The sequence below is a fragment of the Staurois parvus genome, unplaced genomic scaffold (genome assembly GCF_062004578.1).
Source record: "Staurois parvus isolate SC_StPar_1 unplaced genomic scaffold, SC_StPar_1.0 ptg000538l, whole genome shotgun sequence".
Classification (NCBI taxonomy): Eukaryota; Metazoa; Chordata; class Amphibia; order Anura; family Ranidae; genus Staurois; species Staurois parvus.
Window position 1 is genome coordinate 4,980,495 of NW_028318334.1, and position 20,616 is coordinate 5,001,110.

General features: G+C 44.3%; 1 protein-coding gene across 1 annotated transcript in view; it reads right to left on the bottom strand.

Annotated features, from left to right (window-relative positions):
- The window catches only part of UQCC1 (ubiquinol-cytochrome c reductase complex assembly factor 1), a 210,568-nt gene that overhangs the window by 148,497 nt on the left and 41,455 nt on the right, over positions 1-20,616 (bottom strand). Inside the window, exon 3 of the mRNA XM_089690642.1 lies at positions 4,148-4,306. Coding sequence (XP_089546768.1) covers positions 4,148-4,306 — 159 coding nt within the window. The remainder of the gene's footprint in view (positions 1-4,147; positions 4,307-20,616) is intronic.

Consider the following 20,616-nt stretch of genomic DNA (forward strand, 5'->3'; position numbering starts at 1 on the left):
AATGTGCAACATTTTGTAGGCACAAGATAAATACCTGCTTCCTCAGGGATCACAATCCTGGATCCTCTGCGCAGTTCTCTGGGTTGAACTAGGAGAGTTAGAAAAGGTCTAAAAAAAAAAAAGCCCATCGGTGGTATGATCGGTAGAGGCTCCTACTGTCTTAAATCTAAGGAAGGATTGGTGTTCATTAAACCAGATGACTCCAAACCATACTTGACAACATGACAATGGATGCCTCTGCTGAGTGAACCACCAAACATGCTTTTTTAGACCTTTTCTAAAATTTAATCTGGTTTCTTGCCATTTACATAAAGTCTTGTGAAGTGCAAGAAAGTCCAGTAAGATGAGATTTTAGAAGACCTTAAAAAAGCTGTTAAAGCTGAAGACTGAAAAGGTTTAGGGATTTCAAAACAATTACACCTCTGGTCTTATTCCAGACAAACATGTAGTTTATAATAGAAGTTCAATCTTAATTTTAGTGTTTGAAGGAGTGGGAGCACCATAAAGCAGACTATGCAATCCAATCCAGGACCCACCCTAGTCCATGACCAGATTATGAAGGAGTAGCAGCATCACACTGATGACATCATCATTCTCACCTTTCAAGCATTCAGCGTTTGATGTACAGCATAGAGAAATGCAGTACAGCCCTTCACCATGTCAATTTTAGTTACTTCTGCTAGTCATAAAAAAAATAATTTTAAATTACACTAACTTACTGACATATGGGCATGTATGTTGCACCACTTTCTTAAACCAAATCTATCTAAAACCAAGCTGATAATATTCCCCCCAAACCCCCACCCCCTTCCATGACTTTTCCATCAAGATCAATAATACAACTAATCAGTACCTCCCCCTCATGCCAGGGTACTAGGTGTAATCTTATGCAGGCCATAGACGGGACGTTTATCGGACAAATTGTCGGCCGATAAACGAAAAATCAGTTGTTGCTGCCACCAATGCTTACGAAAAACGTCAATTTTTCGTAGATTTTCCAGCATGACCGATAAAAAGAAACAAGAAGAACTGCGAAGAGCCGACGACATTGCCCCACTAACGGTGTGAATATCGGCCGATTTTTCAGTCGGACGAAAATTCGGCCGATAAACGACCCGTCTATGGCCTGCATTAGACTCTGACATTCTAGCCCCAAATCAAATCACCGTTAAAAGCTTGTAGACTTCACCTCTGTAACATCTCTAAAATTTGCATGTCTAACTGATGAAACCATCAGGCTACTCATTTACTCCCTTGTTATCTCTCATCTTGACTATTGCAACTCCCTTCTCATAGGCCTACCTTTGCCTAGTCTATCCCCTCTTCAGTCTATCATGAATGCTGCTGCCAGGCTCCATCCACCTTACCTGTGGCTCAGTGTCTGCCAACCCTCTCTGCTAATCCCTCCACTGGCTTCCAGTTGCCCAGTGAACTAAATTCAAAGAACTTTAAAGAACTTACAAAGCCATCTACAACTCCAAGCTATATCATCAATCTTGCAACCAAATATTACCCTAACCATCCTTCCCACGCTTCCCAAGATCTCCTGCTCTCAAGTTCTCATCTCCTCCTCCCATGCTCGTCTGCAGGACTCCTTCAGAGCCTCTCCCATCCTCTAGAACCCTCTACCTCAATCTGTATGGCTACCTTTAGGCAATCCCTGAAAACTCATATTTCAGGGAAGACTATCACACCTCTAACTAGTTAAACTTTTACAATTTCCATGAACTCCCCCACAGTTATAACCTTTTGTACCACTTGCCTCACTCTGATAGATTGTAAGCTCTTATGAGCAGGGCCCCTTTAACCCTCTTGTATTTTATTGTATTGTAATTGTAATGTCTCCTTTTATATTGTAAAGTGCTGTACAAACTGTTGGCGCTTTATAAATCCTGTATAATAATAAAATGTGACAGTGAGTATACTATTTACAGACAAGAACATGCCCTTATATTACTATATACCATATCACTTTATACACTATATCAGGGACGTGCAATTAATTTCACGCGACACCCGGGACATGTAGTTTTGGGCGCCGGGCAGGTAGTTTTTGTTTGTCTTTAGCCCTACTGAAGGCAAGCAGCAGGGCTCATCTGTCAGGTGGAGGCATTCAGGCGGCAGTGCTGCTGCCTGATTGCTTCCATACAGCCCACAGTGCCAGCGGCTGTCCCCCTGCCTGCTATATGTCCCAGACTCCGTTTGCCCATCTGTGAGCACGGGACTGGTCCAGTGGGTGCCGGCGGTATGTCGGCCCTTCTTGATGTCACATCACTTCCGGGTCCAAGTTAACAGATTCCTGGCCACTGAGGCCGGGAAAGAATGTAATGTGGAGTGATGTGCACTGCATTACATTCAGTGGAGCACAGGGGAGACATGTAGGGTCTTTTAGATCCTGGATGTCTCAAAAAAGAGATCCTGTCACCAAAAAATCCTCACATAGGGGACTTTTTGTCTCCTATGTGAAAAAAAAAAAAAAAAAAGAAAAGGAGTAAAAGAAAAAAATCTTGCTTTGGTGATGCCTGTCACAAGAGATTTCCCTATGTCCTGTTTACAGGGCAGACAATTAGGGGAATTCTCTGCACTGAGACACATTTGCAATGTAAGGATGTTACTTCCTGCACTTAGTAGAGAGTTGCTGCTGTACACCTGTGCCATTTGTAATTATGTATCAAACACAGTGCAAATATAGTGATCAGAAATCAAAAAAACTAATCATGTGCAATAAGTGTTCACCCCCCCAAAAAAAAGGTCATCAATCCCCTGTGCTGGGTCATCCACTCATCTCCTCAACTTCAAATCAGTTATCTACTTTCTTGCCTATTTATCCTCCAGGTTTCCTCCTTCAGCTTCATCAGGAAATACGACAAGGAACCATAAATCATGCAGTACCCTTTATTAAAATTAAGAAGACATACAAGCTATGACTGCGCACTTACATAAAAAATTGTCCCTTTCTGGCACTGTATAAATCACTTCACTATTTAGCTAGGAACGCTCCTCCATGCCAAACTTTATTAGACCTCAAGCGTGCATGCCATACAGCAGAAATTATGTCACAGACAGCATTGGCCATTGCACCTAATCATTTTATAGGGTGCAGAAGTGTGTATGTGTGAAGAAATTGTGTATACATGTCCCAACTGTCTTTACATCTGGAGGAAAAGATTTAATCTCCAAATACAGAAAGGCTTCTTCAGAGTAAGAGCTGTGAGAATGTAGAATAGACTCCCTCGAGAGTTAGTTCTGGCCAGCTCAGTGGATTGTTTTTAAAAAGGCCTGGATTTATTTTATTTATTTCAGGTACTTATATAGCGCCGTCAATTTACGCAGCGCTTTACATATATATTGTACATTCACATCAGTCCCTAACCCTCAAGGGGTGTACAATCTAAGGTCCCTAACTCACATTCATACATACACATACTAGGGACAATTTAGACAGGATCCAATGAACCTATCAGCATGTCTTTGTGGGAGGAAAATGGAGTACCTGGAGGAAACCCACGCAGGCACAGGGAGAACATGCAAACTCCAGGCTGGAGGTGCCGTGGCTGGGATTTGAACCAACGACCCTAGTACTGCCAGGCGGAAGTGCTAACCATTTAGCCACTGTGCTGCCCATTATTTCCTAAATGCACATAATATAACTGGATACTAATATTTATAGGTAAAGTTGATCCAGGGAATATTGGACTTGCTCGTAAGGGATGAGGAAGGATTTTTTCCCTCACTGGAGCAAATTGGATCATGCTTTATTGGGGGTTTGCCTTCCTCTGGACCAACTGTGGGCATTGGATAAAGTATATAGAGGTTTTCTATTTGTGTGTGTGTGTGTTTTTTCTCTCTGTAGGTTGAACTGGGTGGATTTGTGCCTTTTTGTCAACCTATGTAATGTAACAGGGTACAGGAAGCAAGAAAAAAAAACAAAACAAAAATAAAACAAAAATAAAACACAACAGAGGCCTCTAACCTTTCCCCACAACATCTAAAATACAATTGTTAAAATATTTACTGGAAGTGAATTTTAATAGCATGTAAAGCATACAAGCATTCTGCCTGTATTCTTTTATACAGGCTGTGCTGCAAATTGGAATATTCAGTTAGATTTGTAGTCTTCAGGCCTCTTGTAGTATGTTTGTCTTACTTTGTAGCTTGTGTGCAATGTCCTCCGTATTTGTGCTGGGTCGCTGATCTGTGTTGCAGCAGTAGTAAGTGATGCAGCAGTAATCGGTGTCAGATCAGTTGATTTGTGCCGAATCCGTCTGCATTCATCTTGAAACCCCTTAGTAAAAGTGCAGAGGCTCTAAAAACAAGCACAAGTCAAAAATGATTTACCGATACAAGAAATGAACAAAAAATGTTTTACTATTTCTAGTCTTTCAAATAATCTTTACTACTAATTATTTTAGTATTGCGTGAGAGACGTTAGAGGAAAATCAAATACATTACACTTATCTCTACTGCCCGCATTGTAAACTTTCCCCACCAAAAAATCAGCTCATCTCTGTCAACGTTGCAGCTTTCTATAATAGCGACCATCAATGGTACTTTGTGATGTAGCAAAACATTTTGGATTTCAAAAGAGAAGTGTGGAGAATAAAATAAAAATACATATTTGTACTTACCTAGGTGGATGCAGCATTGATCTGATGCTGCATCTGTCCCAAGCCGGCTCTAAAACTGAGCGATCAAACACAACTTGATGGCTCAGTTCCCCCCTGTGCTCTGAGCAGAGAGCTATGACTGTCAGTCACCAGCTCTCTGCTCTGCCCCTCCAGCGGTTACTGGAACTCTGGGCTGTGGAGGGGGCGGGAGCTGCTGGCTCAGGCTCTTGGCAGATTGCTGAGAGGCTGAGCCAGGTGCCGCTCCAGGGTTTTGGGTGGATCCTGACCATATGGTTGGGATCTTTTCAGAGCCTGGACAAGCTGAGTGACCAAAGTCCGCTGTCGGCTGAAAACAGGTCACAGGAGTGCAGAACAAACTGCACCTACAGCACAAGTATAGTAGCTTTACCTATACTTATCCTTTAAACCCACACAGGGTTCAGTGTCAAATTTTGGTGTTCATCTTCAGACCACTTTTGAAGATGGCTGCCCACTCAATAAATCCCTATGGCTGATGGTGGATCCCATTGCTCCGATGCTGCATCTGTCACCTGCTGGCTCTAAGGGTGAGAACTCAGCAATCACATGATCGCTGATCAATGAATTCTCACAGCCGCTCTGAGCAAAGAGTGGTGACCGTCAGTCACTACTGTCTGCTCTGCCCCCCCATGCTCAATGGAGAGCTGCGCTGTGGAGGGGGAGAGGGAGAGAGCTGCTGGCTCAGGCTCCCAGTGAATCGCTGAAAGGCTGAGCCAGGTACCGCCCCAGGCAATCCCGACTTTGAAGTCGCAATCTTTCCCCAGCTTGGACTGGTCAAGAGATGTCAGCCGACAGCGGGCTTCAGCTTTAAGTGGGTGATCTTAGATACTGGATTTTGGGTGAATTCAACTTTTAGTGTCCATTCACCAGATGCAGTTGGATATCCAGGTTATCCTATGGGCATAGTTCACATCATTACAGTGCAGTGCAGGGCATGCCATGTGTGCAGAACTGCTCTTTAAATCAGCTATTGTATGCCAATAAATTTTTTTTTACCAATTACTTTACTGCTTAAAGTGGAACTTCAATATCTCAGTCAACACAGACAAATGTTAATCCTTATGCTGCTAGCATTAGTAAATAGATAGGAAAGTATATCATATTTACTTGTTTTAAATGTTTTTTTTACATTTATCCAGTTACTTCCAGGTTTCCAGGCCTAGGCAAATTATGTCATACATCCCAGGAATCTTCAGGAGGGGAGGAGGGTTTTTCTCAGCTAAGAATGCCTCCTACCTACATGCCTGAGCTAGGGGAAGATGGATTCCAGGTATTAAATGCTACAAGAATCATCTGCCCTTACTCAAGATGGCCACAGCAAGAAATGCTAAGGCGTGTTTGTCCAAAGTGATTTCTAAGCAAAATAAAGCATGGAGACATGGAAGGATGGTGGAGTTTGCTTTGAATACAAATAATAAATTAAATGGTGTTTTTGCTTTGTGGTGCTCAAATGCAGTGTAGTTCCACATTTAATAATGGCAGTTGCTACCAATAAGTGAGACTTTGCTACAGTACCTGTATATCTCTAAATATGAACAAGATGTCTAACCCCTTCCTCAACATGATGTAAATGCCTAACTACCAACTAAATTGGGATCATACCTCCCTGTAACTTACATGGAATCTACATCAACAACTCCATCATTGGACACTTTGAGCTGTGATGAGGACATTCAAAAGGTTAAGCCAGCCATCCAGGAGGCAACATATCCTGTACTGGCAATCACAGCCGCAGGTGTAGGAAAGCCCTTAGAAAAGTAGGTTGATCTGGAGTGTATGATAAGGTAATTCAACTCCCATTAGATGCCGTGGCACAAAACCAAAACAGAGGCCATCATTTCTGGAAGGTTGGCAATGTAGAGATCATATGCAGAGATGGAAAATGGCTTTGGAGTTGATTTACTAAAACTGGAGAGTGCAAAATCTGGTGCAGCTCTGCACAGAAGCCAATCAGCTTCCAGGTTTTTTGTCAAAGCTTAATTGAGCAAGCTGAAGTTAGAAGCCGATTGGCTACTATGCACAGATGCACCAGATTTTCACTCTCCCGTTTTAGTAAATCAACCCTTTTGAGTGAACAAACCAGGGGTGAAACTACCACAACTCATTGAGAATGGTTAACACAAAGAGTTGACCAAGCTGGTGACCTAGACCTACTACCTTCACTTTCATGTCTTGTGCCTTTACGCCCTTCATCACAGAGGCAGACTACATCTGAAAACTCTATTTTTCCTGAGCACTATTCAGAGCGTTTTGTTTCACACAGTTATATTTGCCCTTGGATATATACAAAGCCTACAAGGATGAGCAGACATCCTAGCCACCAGTGACGCACACTGCATTTGAAAATACTAAAAACCAGTATATTTTCTCTTCTTTCTGCATAGATTGGCTAATAAAATGGTAAATGGTAATAGCCATTGATGCTTTTAAAACCAGGATGTCTTGGGCATCTTGTGTTTTTTCCTCCTAGCAACATTGGATTAATGAATTAAAGGTATTAATGTACAGAAGATGGAAGAATTAACAGCACAATTTTATGACAGGTACTCACAAATTCCAACCATATGGCTTACCTGGATACTCTTTTGCGAAAACCCTACTGACCTGAAGAACCCCATGTTACCACCCCCATGGACAATTATGGACATTGGTAAAGATCTGTTATGCACGGCGAACATCTGTATACATATCTTTCTCATATTCAGAATCCTCCACCACCTCCCTTCTTACCCCCCCCCCCCATTTCTTTTTTCCATTTTCATTACTCGTCACCTCCGCACGTCAACATGGTGGAAAGGCCTAACTACCAACTAATCGGGATCATACCTCCCTGAAACAGGCACAGAATCTACATCAACAACCCCATCTTTGGACACATAGGGAAGCTGGTTTGGCCCTACTTTTGATAACTTGATACCATCTGATACCAACATCTCTGTTTTATGACCAAACTAAAGGTTTATAAGGTTTAGGTTCTAAACTTTTCTATTTTTCTACTAGCTTTTTTGATTTTTCTGTCTAATATGTAAATACTCAAAATATATAAACACGTAAGTCTTTACAAGACAGTAATTTAAAAAAAAAATGTATATTATTATTTACGATATTTAACAAACAATGCTTTTTATTTAATCAAATAATTAAAAATCAGTCGATCTTCCATTATAGCAGCACACAAAAACCCCAAAACAAGTGAACACTGACCATACTAACAAGCATAAAGATACTAGTGCCACAGGCAGCTAGTGGATGTTTGCTGACACCGTGATACAGGATAAATCAATTTCTGCAACTGTTTATCATTTCACTTCCTTTCCTAAGTAGAAAGCTGCCAACTGTAGCTTGGCACACGCACTTTACTGTAATTTATATCCATAAAAGTTTTCCTTTTTTTTGAAAACACACATCATGGATCGTGACTGCTTACTTCTTGTCTATTCATGCTGAGCCATAAATTTTGATACTAATGAAATTTGCAAACCTACAATTAAAGCTGTATGGCTGTATTTTTACAGAAAACTCCATCCTATGGTTTTGGGTGGAGAGGCATTTTTCTGATTGCTGCAGACCAGTACTGAGTGTTACCTTCAAATCAGCAGCAAACAGCTTTTTTTTCCTATAATCCTGGCCATCAAATTAGTTATTTAGCAAAATAAGGCTCATATAGATAGGTATTTTTGTCTAGCAGTCTTTTCCAGTTAACTTGTGTCAAATGTAAAGGTAGCATTTGACAAGAAAAGGCTGGGTACAACCTGCCTTACATTCAGGTCTAAAAATCCCCCTAGAGTGATATTAAAGGCAATAAAAAAAACAAACAAACAAAACAAACATGTCATTCTTACCTGCTCTGGGCACTGATAGGCAGCACTGGTAGGCAGCACTAATGAGATGGCACTGATAGGCGGCACTGATAGGTGGAACTGATAGGCGGCACTTATGATGAGTACTGATAATCAGCACTGCTAGGCATTGACTGGTGCCACTACTGGGCACTGACTGGCTGCACTGCTGGGCACTGACTGGCTGCACTGCTGGGCACTGACTGGCTGCACTGCTGGGCACTGACTGGCTGCACTGCTGGGCACTGACTGGCGCAAATGCTGGGCACTGACTGGCGCAAATGCTGGGCACTGACTGGCTGCACTGCTGGGCATTGACTGGCGCAAATGCTGGGCACTGACTGGCTGCACTGCTGGGCATTGACTGGCGCAAATGCTGGGCACTGACTGGCTGCACTGCTGGGCATTGACTGGCGCAAATGCTGGGCACTGACTGGCACAACTGCTGGGCACTGACTGGCACAACTGCTGGGCACTGATGGACACAGGTGGGTGGCACTGATGGGCAGAGTTGGGTGACAGGTGGGTGGCACTGATGGGCACAGGTGGGTGGCACTGCTGGGCACTGGTGGGTGGCACTGCTGGGCACTGGTGGGCGGCACTGGAGAGTGGCACTGCTGGGCACCGATCATCAGGGCACTGATCATCAGTGCCCTGATGAACGGTGCCGATCCCTGCTCTTACAACTGCCGGTTCTCGGCAGTACTTTCCCCACGTCCTGACAGCGTGAGGAAAGTGCAGCCGAGAACGGGCAATTGCATTTCCCTGTGATCAGCGTGTCATTGGGCACGGCTAATCACATGGTAAAAAGCCGCTGTGATTGGCCTTTTACCACATCACGTGATCAGCTGTGTCCGTAGAACACAGCGAACACGGAGTTCGCCAGCTGCGCGCCCCCCGAGCGCGTTCTGGGAGGATGTCATATGACACCCTCCCAGAACTGGCCGGCCGCAGTGTAGCCGTCATTCGGCTATCTGCAGTCGGCAACTGGCTAAAAGGTGAACTTAGCCTCTAAACAGTATAAACAATATGTAAACATGGGACAATATTAACAATACTCATAACGAGTAATCTGACTGGTTTTAGAATTATAAAATCAAAGCAGGATGACAAAATGTGAGCAAGACTGGGATCATGAAAGGCATGGGGCACCCTGGGAAAGAACAGAGAAATACGTTCTGTGGCTGGCCAGTGGGAGGGTTTTTAAGAGGTATGGAACAGAATCTGTGCCTGCTGTGTACAATGCACACCTATACCATACTCCTTGTACCACAAAATAATAAATACTGTGCCAAAACCGGCAGTCTCAGAGACACAAACAAACCTCAGGACAAAGGAACATTGTTTTAAATTATTTGTTTCCCTTTCATGCTTTTATGCACACAAAAAGGATATTTTTGCCCTAGGCGGCCATACTTGGATCAAAATTCATCTGCTTCAGTAGGGACTGGTTGAATTTCAATCCATGTATAGGCTGGCTGGTTGTACAGAAGTTGACCTACCAACTGACTTCTGTACAATCAGCCTCTTGGAAAATTTCTACGCAATTAGCACCGCCAGCTATAGTTGGCAGGACTGATCAATGTATTCTGGTGGCATTGAAGTCTCTTCGCTGTCAGAACACATTATTTCAGTGGGAGTGATTCCCCATCCACATTGAATGTGTGGATAAGAGAATTGAGAAATTAAAAAAAAATTATTTGTTCAACACTTGTTGAACAAAAAAAAATGACTAATGGCTGGGCCGCCTTACTGAGCCTACCTTAAAGAGGAACTCCTTTAAAACCAGCAACTGTTGAGAAAATTAACAACTTGGTCAGAACTATGTATATCTATGCATAATGTGTCCCCAGAGTGAAACCACCTTACATTACAGTCTTCAGACTCCCTCTTAAATCAGTCTAGCAGAGTGCCCCCTTACATCAGAATCCAGCAGAGTGCCCCCTTACATCAGAATCCAGCAGAGTGCCCCCTTACATCAGAATCCAGCAGAGTGCCCCCTTACATCAGAATCCAGCAGAGTGCCCCCTTACATCAGAATCCAGCAGAGTGCCCCCTTACATCAGAATCCAGCAGAGTGCCCCCTTACATCAGAATCCAGCAGAGTGCCCCCTTACATCAGAATCCAGCAGAGTGCCCCCTTACATGAGAGTCTGGCAGTCAGAGCCCATGACAAAAAGGGATTTCTTACAGGCACTGTTCTACTGTCCATAAATGGTCTGTTTATGGATGGTTGGCAACACAGGGTTGGGGTGTACACATACTGCCACTGTGCCACTGCCACTATGATGTTTTGTGGCTGTGGAAGAAATTCTATCCTCTGTTGGTTTCTGTGGGTGCAGTGCCTGATAAATGTGCTGCTCTGCAAGTACCCCACAACTGTGTGCAATGCACATGGTTGCAGTACACTAGTGTGTTTTAGGGGTTAAATCAGGTGATGAGGAGGTTATACATCTCCTCACTGCTTACCAACTGCTCTCTGAAGAATGATCTGAATGCAGATCACTCTTCAGCGACCAAAGTCCATGTGAACAATCCCCTAAAGGGTTACTGGGGCTGGGCAGGAAGGGGTTAAATAGAAGCATCACAAACTTGTGAGCAATAACTCCATCAATTTATCCAGCCTTCAGATTATCAGCCATTCCCAATAATACTAAAGTTGCCCCTATGTGTTAACATGAACAGAGAGGGAGAGGGAGACGGAGGGGGGAGAGAAGGGAGGGGGGAGAGAAGGGGAGGGGGGAGAGAAGGGGATGGGGAGAGAAAGGGAGGGGGAGAGAAAGGGAGGGGGAGAGAAAGGGAGGGGGAGAGAAAGGGAGGGGGAGAGAAAGGGGGGAGGGGAACAGGGGGGAGAGAAGGAGGGGAGGAAGAGGGGGAAGAGAAGGGAGCAAAAGCAGGGAGATAGAGGGGGGAGAAAAGGGGGCTAGATAGAGGGGGAGAGAAGGGGGGGAGAGAGGGGAGGGAGAGAGAGGGGGGGAGAGAAGGGGGGGAGAGAAGGGGGGAGAGGGAGGGGAGGGGGGATAGAGAGGGGGGGAGAAAGGGGGGGGAAAGGGGGGAAAGGGGGGGGGGAAGAGGGGGGAGAAAGGGGGGGAGAAAGGGGGGGGGAGGGGGGAGAAAGGGGGGGAGAAAGGGGGGGGGAAAGGGGGGAGGGGGGAAGGGGGGGGGGGAGAGGGGGGGAGAGAAGGGGGGATGTCATCACAGCTCAGCCATTCAAAAAAAACTGAAGCCAGTGAACCCAGAACGAAGACCAGGGGAAGATGGAAGCCCTGTCAGCGCTGGAGGGCTTCATTCTAAGGTAAGTATTTCATTAGGTGCTAGTATGCGATGCAAAGGCTGCAGTTTACTACAGCTTTAAAGCCCAATCCTAAGCAAAAATGTTATATTATTTTGAAAACAGCAGGAGTTCCTATTTGTAAAATTTCCCCTCACTAGCACTCAGGGTTAGAACCTCTTAAAAACTTTTTATTGCTGACTGTTTCCTTTTCCCAGAGACACACACACCCGTTTCTTGTACAGGCGGGGGCAAAAGAGAAGAAAATCTCAAAGCAACAGTTACATAAGTGAAATCAAATTGTGTTCAATGGTGGCCATTCCAAATCAGTGAGACTATAGACGCTGCAACTTTGGAAAAGGTTCCTGCACTACTCAGGTGCAACCAGGCCTCGCCTGCTACAATACTGGCAAAGAGATGACACCAGAAGTCTCAAGAAACGCATGGCATAAAACTAAATTCCTAAAAGACTTCGCCCTCTACAAAATCACCCTTCTCAAATACAACTCCAGCCTTCATGCCGCAAAACAAACCTACTAGACCACTAATCAAAATCCTCTCATTTAATCATCAACTCTTTTTTACCATTAATTCCTTACTCCATCCCCCACTGCCTCCACCCACCAACTTACTTACTGCCCAGGAGATTGCCAGTCATTTCAGGAACAAGATCGACACAATTCCTGATGAGATCTCCAGTATCAAACTTCCTCCTCCAACCAACATACCAGGTTCAACACCACACTCAATATTCTCCTCCTCCGGCTCTGTTACCACCGAGGAGGTTGCCATACTCCTTTCTGAGGCTCACCTCACCACTTGTCCCCTGTCCCCTCACAATATTGCAGCCTCCTTCCTGCTCTATCATAAACTCTCTAACCCACATCTTCAACCTCTCCCTCTCCACCAGCACCTTTCTTTCCCTGGTCAAACATGCACTGATTACCCCTATACTTAAAAAAAACCCTTGCTGGACCCCACCTTTTTGAATACCTTAAGGCCCATCTCCCTGCTCCCATTTTCCTCCAAGCTTCTCATGAGCCTTGTCCACAATCATATGAGTTGCCACCTCAGCGACAACAACCTTCTTGATCCCCTGCAGTCTGGCTTCCTCCCACAACATTCCACTGAAACGGCACTACTAAAACTCACCAATGACCTACTAACTGCTAAAACCAATGGCCATTACTCCATACTCCTACTCTTAGACCTTTCCGCTGCCTTTGACACAGTTGACCACCCGCTCCTCCTCAGTAAACTCCACTCCCTTGGCCTCTGTGACTCTGCTCTTTCCTTTCTCAGTGCACTTTCAGCATCACAAACAATACCAACTCCTCCATTCCTCTTCCTGTTGGGGTACCCCAAGACTCTGTCCTTGGACCCCTCCTTTTCTCTCTCTACACCTCCTCTCTGGGGAAAATTGATAACCTCTCATGGCTTCCAATACCACCTCTTCACTGATGACACCCAGATGTATCTCTGCACTCCCCAGCTCACCCCCTCGATCTTATACATCACAAATCTACTGAGCGACCTAGCAGTATGTTTGTCACACCACTTCCTCAAACTCAATCTTTCTATAACCGAGCTTTGTAATATTTCCTCCTCCCCAATCCCCCACTTATGACTTTACCATTAAGATCAACAGCCTAACCACTGGTCCCTCTCCACATGCCAGGGTGCTAGGCGTAATCCTAAACTCTGACCTGTCCTTCAGGCCCCACATCCAATCACTGGCTAAATCCTGCAGCCTCGACCTCCGCAAAATTTCCAGAATTTGACCCTTCCTGGCTAACGACACCACAAAACAACTTATCTACGCCTTGGTTATATCCCGTATTGATTACTGCAACTCCCTCCTCACTGGTCTACCGTTACACAGGCTATCCCCCCTTCAGTCTATTATGAATGCTGCTACTAGACTTATACACCTTATCAATCGATCAGCATCTGCTGCCCTTCTCTGCCAATCCCTTCACTGGCTTCCACTAGCCCAACGTATAAAATTCAATATACTAACCACAACGTACAAAGCCATCCACAACACTGCCCCTAGCTACATCACCAACCTCATCCACAGGTACCATCCAAACCCTTGCTCTCCAACTCCCTTGTCATATCCAGAAATGCCCGCCTCCAGGACTTCTTCACCTTCTGGAACTCCCTAACGCAGCATGTCCGGTCATCCCCCACCCTGTCTGCCTCTTGGCGATCTTTGAAAACCCACTTATTCAGGGAAGCATACCCCATCTCCTCCACATAGCAGAGCCATATAAAGCAGTGTGCTTACAGTGAAACACAGACACAGCCCACCTAGTGAAACAGCACATAGTTAACCCTTTGATCACCCACATGTTAACCCCTTCCTGCCCAGTGCCATTAGTACAGTGTTAGTGCTTTTTATTGCACTGATCACTGTATTGGTGTCACTGGGGTTGTCAGAAGACCAAAGAGCTGTCGAAGGACACCAGAAACAAAATTGTAGACCTGCACCAGGCTGGGAAGACTGAATCTGCAATAGGGAAGCAGCTTGGTGTGAACAAATCAACTGTGGGAGCAATAATTAGAAAATGGAAGACATACAAGACCACTGATAATCTCCCTCGATCTGGGGCTCCACGCAAGATCTCCCCCCGTGGGGTCAAAATGATCACAAGAACGGTGAGCAAAAATCCCAGGGCCACATGGGTGGACCTAGTGAATGACCTGCAGAGAGCTGGGACCAACATAACAAAGGCTACCATCAGTAACACACTACGCCGCCAGGGACTCAGATCCTGCAGTGCAAGACGTGTCCCCCTGCTTAAGCCAGTACATGTCCGGGCCCGTCTGAAGCTTGCTAGAGAGCATTTGGATGATCCAGAAGAGGATTTGGAGAATGTCATATGGTCAGATGAAACCAAAATAGAACTGTTTGGTAGAAACACAACTCGTCGGGTTTGGAGGAGAGAGAATGCTGAGTTGCATCCAAAGAACACCATACCTACTGTGAAGCATGGGGGTGGCAACGTCATGCTTTGGGGCTGTTTCTCCACAAAGGAACCAGAACGACTGATCCATGTACAGGACAGAATGAATGGGGCCATGTATCGTGAGATTTTGAGTGCAAATCTCCTTCCATCAGCAAGGGCATTGAAGATGAAACGTGGCTGACAATAATCCCAAACATACCGCCCGGGCAACGAAGGAGTGGCTTCGTAAGAAGCATTTCAAGGTCCTGGAGTGGCCTAGCCAGTCTCCAGATCTCAACCCCATAGAAAACCTTTGGAGGGAGTTGAAAGTCCGTGTTGCCCAGCGACAGCCCCAAAACATCACTGCTCTAGAGGAGATCTGCATGGAGGATAGGCCGACATACCAGCAACAGTGTGTGCCAACCTTGTGAAGACTTACAGGAAACGTTTGACCTCTGTCATTGCCAAAGGATATATAACAAAGTATTGAGATGAACTTTTGATATTGACCAAATACTTATTTTCCACCATAATTTGCAAATAAATTCTTTCCAAATCAGCCAATGTGATTGTCTGGATTTTTCTCATTTTGTCTCTCATAGTTGAGGTCAACCTATGATGCCAATTACAGGCCTCTCTCATCTTTTTAAGTGGGAGAACTTGCACAATTGGTGGCTGACTAAATACTTTTTTGCCCCACTGTATGTATAAGGTATAATGTAAGTATGTATATCCCAAACCTAATGGGCCATTGGAGGAAGCTGGAAATCTCTGTAGTAGCCTACTATTACAGTGATGGCCACAATCTTTTGTGGCCCACTCAGATTCTGCACAGGTGGCTGCCCCGCTGCACACTGACCACAGAGGGTTGCTTGCCCAGCACTGGCTCCATTCACAGAATGCCTTGTATTTTGTTCAATGAATACAAGTGCTCTACAATTGGACAAGATGGAAATTGTGACATCACTGCCGCTCTTCTCCACCTCCATTCAGAGAATACCTTGTATTCTTTCCAAAATATACAGGAAGTACAATGAATGATGGCAGTGCCGAGGGAGTGCCCCCATGTTGTTAGTGTGCAAAGGGGAAACCGCTAACAAAGAATCTAAGAGGGACACAAAAGATCCAGCAGCACCGACTACAGTGATTTCTAGCTTCCCCAGCTGCCCCTCAGGTATGATATATCCATACTTGCATTGGCCTGGAGACACATTGGATGCCTTCAACTGCCACTGTGCTCTTGCTGGATGTCCAATGTTTCCCTGTGTTTCAAGGAGTGGGCTCCCTCCAGTCAAACCTGCTCTTAAATGTATCCACTACTATATGTGCTCCAACTTGGAGAATCTGAAAAATATTGAGTTAGAACCATAGTATACAGAGAATCCTTGACGTGGGCACTGTGGCTTCCACATATATTTGCAAATGTGTGCAACTAAACCCTCTGCTTTTCAAGTGAATTGTTAGACTGGGTCAATTTGTTGTTTTGTTTTTTTTGCAGGCTAGCTGGTAAGTGTGCTGGGAAATTTGTATCTGTTTGTGATACTTACTTGTGCAAAACTGGACCAATGTAAAGCCAGCCATAGATGGAGCAATTTTCTTTTCTACATCCACGGGTTGCAGGAAAGAAAATTGCTTGAATGCCCCATCAGCACTGAATCCCCCTGCAAAGCCATTGTGTTCTCCTTGCGGGGGGAAGCTATCCTTTCCAGAACACAGAGAACACCGTAATTATTGCTAGCAGCTACAATAGCCACTAGCAATAATCGCATGTAAAATCCGACAGGCTGGCTGTACCCACTTTGATCAATCATTCAGCCTGCCATACATGATTTGAATCTCAGCTGGTCCCGGGCGAACCAGCCAAGATTCGAGTCGTCTATGGCCGGGTTAAGTATGCAATACAAAAAGTTTCATTCAACTTTAACAGATTATCACCTATGCAAATAATGCGTGTATTGCCTGATTCTCTACCACATGTACTCTAATGAACTTGCAAGCAAAATACCAGATTTAACTATCGCTTTATTTAATCTGTAGATATCTACAAGGTATGAAATCTGCAAACCAGAAAATCTTTATCTTTCCTCTGAGCCCCACTGCCAGGTCTCTTTATGGTCTGTGGTTTAAATATGGAAGAACGTCCATGAAAATGAATAGCTGCCTCAGTGGTAGACTGTTCCACATTTGCATGCCGTGCCCTGGCAGCTGCCAACAAGTCTTTCCCTATAAAAACACTCCTTGTGGGTACCGGGTGAGCTCTCAGAACAGCAGCTCATGATATATAGGTCATCGTCCACTATGTGGTTGTCTGCACGGCCTCCTAGTGCCATAATATTGGCAGGCACTGACTGCGCCATCCTGTGCGTATTGTGCATTCTGGGAATTTTCACGCTTCAATGGCTCTTTTGCATTACACTCCTGCACTTTTGGAGATAATTTACATTACTAACATAGGATAATTTTATAAACAACGGGGACTGGAATTTCCTCTACAATAACTTCAATACTGAAGCTTTGCAGCTGACTTCTACAGTGATTTATGAAACATTTTTCTCTTTATTTATGTACCTTGTGCTGATTAAGTGTCATTTGAAAAACATCTGGGGATCATTGAGGTATTATGCCACAACCAGACTTCCACCAGGATCTCAGTTAGTGTTGTATAATAAACACAGCTGTGAATCTGCTGCCATTTTGTATACTTTGTCTTGTACCAGAGCGGAGTTAAATAAAAGCTCTGGCAACTCGGACTGTGAAGAAGAAAGGAAAAAATTGAATGGAACGCCCCAGTGCCAGGTTTGTAAGGGTCTGGTGCGAAACGTTCATTAATCAGACACCGACTTCAGTGGTAATCTCAGGTAAATTTAAATGGACGATTGTAGTCTATACACTGGAAATGTAGATGTCTAGATGCATATAAGGAATGGGGAAGTGGTAGCCTAAACAAAGTTCATGGTCAACACAAAACGGAGAGCACCTGCAGCACATGTGATATCAGAGCTTCAATGCACCATTATAAGTAATTATGAGAACGTTTTCTTTTAGGATGTCCAATGTGTCACACAGATTGAGAATTTAGATATACTGTGTGTATATACACAGAGATTTGCTGAAAGTCAGTTGCTGGTAAAGAGGCAGTTCAAATCAGTGGCTTCCACCATCATGACCTGCGACTGACAGAGCCACCTATAGCAGTGGGGCCAACTTTCATGATATAGGGGCCTCAAGGGAGACCCCTGACATCACCAAAGAGCCACAAATAAAATTCAGTGCACCCAGTGCTACTATAGGGATGCCAAAACAGATGGTCAAAGACAGCAGTCATGGGCTGGAGACACGTTACATGAGACATGAGAGATCAGTGCTATTACAGCCCCTTTTCAATCAATACTTCCAAAACTGCTTCATACAGCCCACTTGAAAATTACTTCTGCCACATTTGATATTTCTCTCAGCCAGATCAATAACAAAATAATATAAGAAAAAAAAAACAAGGAAATGGGAGGAAAGCATAGAGAGAAGTGAGAAAGTGAAAACAATTAAACAAACCATTCACCAAATGGCAGCCAGTCTAAAGAATAGTTATCCCTCACTGGCCTGAGCAAGCATCTAGGTAGAGCAAATAGAGACTGTCTGCAGGGGCCCCAAAGGCTGCACGACAAGTGCCAAGGGACTGCAGCTTGGGTATCAGGCCATCACACTACCACCATATTTGACTGTTGGTAGAATGTTCTTTTTATGAAATGATGTGTTAGTTTTATGTCAGATGTAACAGGATACACACCTTCCAAAAAGTTCAATTTTTGTCTCATCAGTCCACAGAGTATTTGCCCAAAAGTCTTGGGGATAATCAAGATGTTTTTTGGCATATCTGAGATGAGCCCTTGGGTTATTTTTGGTCAGCAGTGGCTTTCGCCTTTTGCCCAGTCGTTCTTATTGTTAAATCATGAACACTGACTTTAACTGAGGCAAATGGGGCCTGCAGTCCTTTAGATGTTGTTCTGTGATCTTTTATGACCTCCGGGATGAGTCGTCGTGCTCTTGGAGTAATTTTGGTAGTTCGGCCACTCCTGGGAAGGTTCACCACTGTTCCAACTTTACTTCATTTGAGGATAATGGCTCTCTCCGTGGTTCGCTGAAGTCCCAAAGCTTCGAAATGGCTTTCCAGACTGATACACGTCAATAACTTTGCTTCTCATCTGTTCTTGAATTTCTTTAGATCACAGCATGATGTGTTGCTTTTTCAAATCTTTTAGTATGCTTCACTTTGTCAAACAGCTTTTATTTAAGTGATTTCTTGATTCAATAGGTCTGGCAGTAATCAGGCATGGGTGTGGCAAGTTTAACTCAGCTTTCCAACAAATGTGGTTAATCACAGTTCATTCATGATTTAGCATTGGGGGGGGGGGGGGTACTTTTTCCACATAGGGCCAGGCAGGTTTGGACAGCTTTTTCCCTTGATAAATGGAATCATTTAAAAACTGCATATTGTATTTATTCAGGTGATCTTTGTATAATATTGAAATTTGTTTGGATGATCTGAAGAATTTACATGTGACAAATATGCAATAAATTTGATTTTTTTTTCTACATACTTACCTGTAAGATCCATTTCTTGGAGTACATCATGGGACATAGAGCAGGCTACTCATGACTATGTGGGTTATATGCCACCTATAGGTGAATGGACACTGGCCAACCAGTCAGAGAGCCCCACAGGAAATACTACAGTTTTTGTAAAAATGAAATTCCAGAAAGAGGGGAGGGACCTCAGTGTCCCGTGATGTACTCCAAGAAATGGATTTTACAGGTAAGTATGTAGAAAAAATTCAATTTTCTTTATTGTACATCATGGGACACAGATCAGGCTATTCATGACTATGTGTGATGTACCAAAGCAACAAAGACATTTTGAGGGAAGAGTGACACCATGATAGCCACTGTCAACAATCCCACAAGACCTACTCAGCCTTTCTCAGGACGCTGTGGCCAAAGGCAGAGTCCTCTGCGGCTCTCACATCCACCTGGTAGAACCTTGTGAAAGTGTGAACTGAAGCCCATGTAGCGGCCTAGCAAATGTGAGCAACTGACTCCTGATGGCGGATCACCCAAGATGTCTGAACACTCCTGCTAGTTGTGCTCTCACCCAAAAGGGTGGGACTTTACTCTTCAAAACATAGGCTTGAATGATCAACTGGCGGATCCAATGTGAAATAGTTGCCTTGGATGCAGTCTGTCCCCTCATGGGCCCATCAGGCAGCACCAAAAGAGCATCCAACTTCCTGACCTGTATCGTCAATTTCTAGAAGACCATTATAGCGCGTATCATATGCAAAGTATGCAAAGATCTCTCTCTTGCTGACCGAGGCCCTGGAAAGAATGAAGGCAGAACAATGTTCTAAGATGAAAACTAGAAACCACCTTTCGTAAAAAAAAAAAGACGGTCAAAGTAACAACACCACCTTATCCTGATGCAAAACCTGAAACCAAGAAAGAGCTGCCAGCGCCAACACCCTTCTTGCAGAAGTGATTGCCCCTAGAAACAAAACAATCTGGACTAGCGGAATCTCCCAAATGGGCTCAGATGGTGGTCTCTGCAAAACCTCCAAGACCAAGTTCAAGTCCCAAGGATATAAAGGTAGCCTAGCAGGCGGAGCTAAACGCATTACTTCTTGCAAAAAGGTACAAACTAGAGAGAGAGATGTCTCTGGAAAAAAATAGCCAACGCTGAAACCTGGCCTGTAACCTGTGTTACATCCTGCACAAAATATAAATCAAGGAGTGAAAAACAACGATCTCTGGGAAAAAATGGAGCCGAAATCTGATCCTAAATGGCACTTAAGGTCAATTCCATTTCGCCTCCTGGTAGGAAAAAAGGAAATAAACCTTTTGATCACACAAGTGTAATT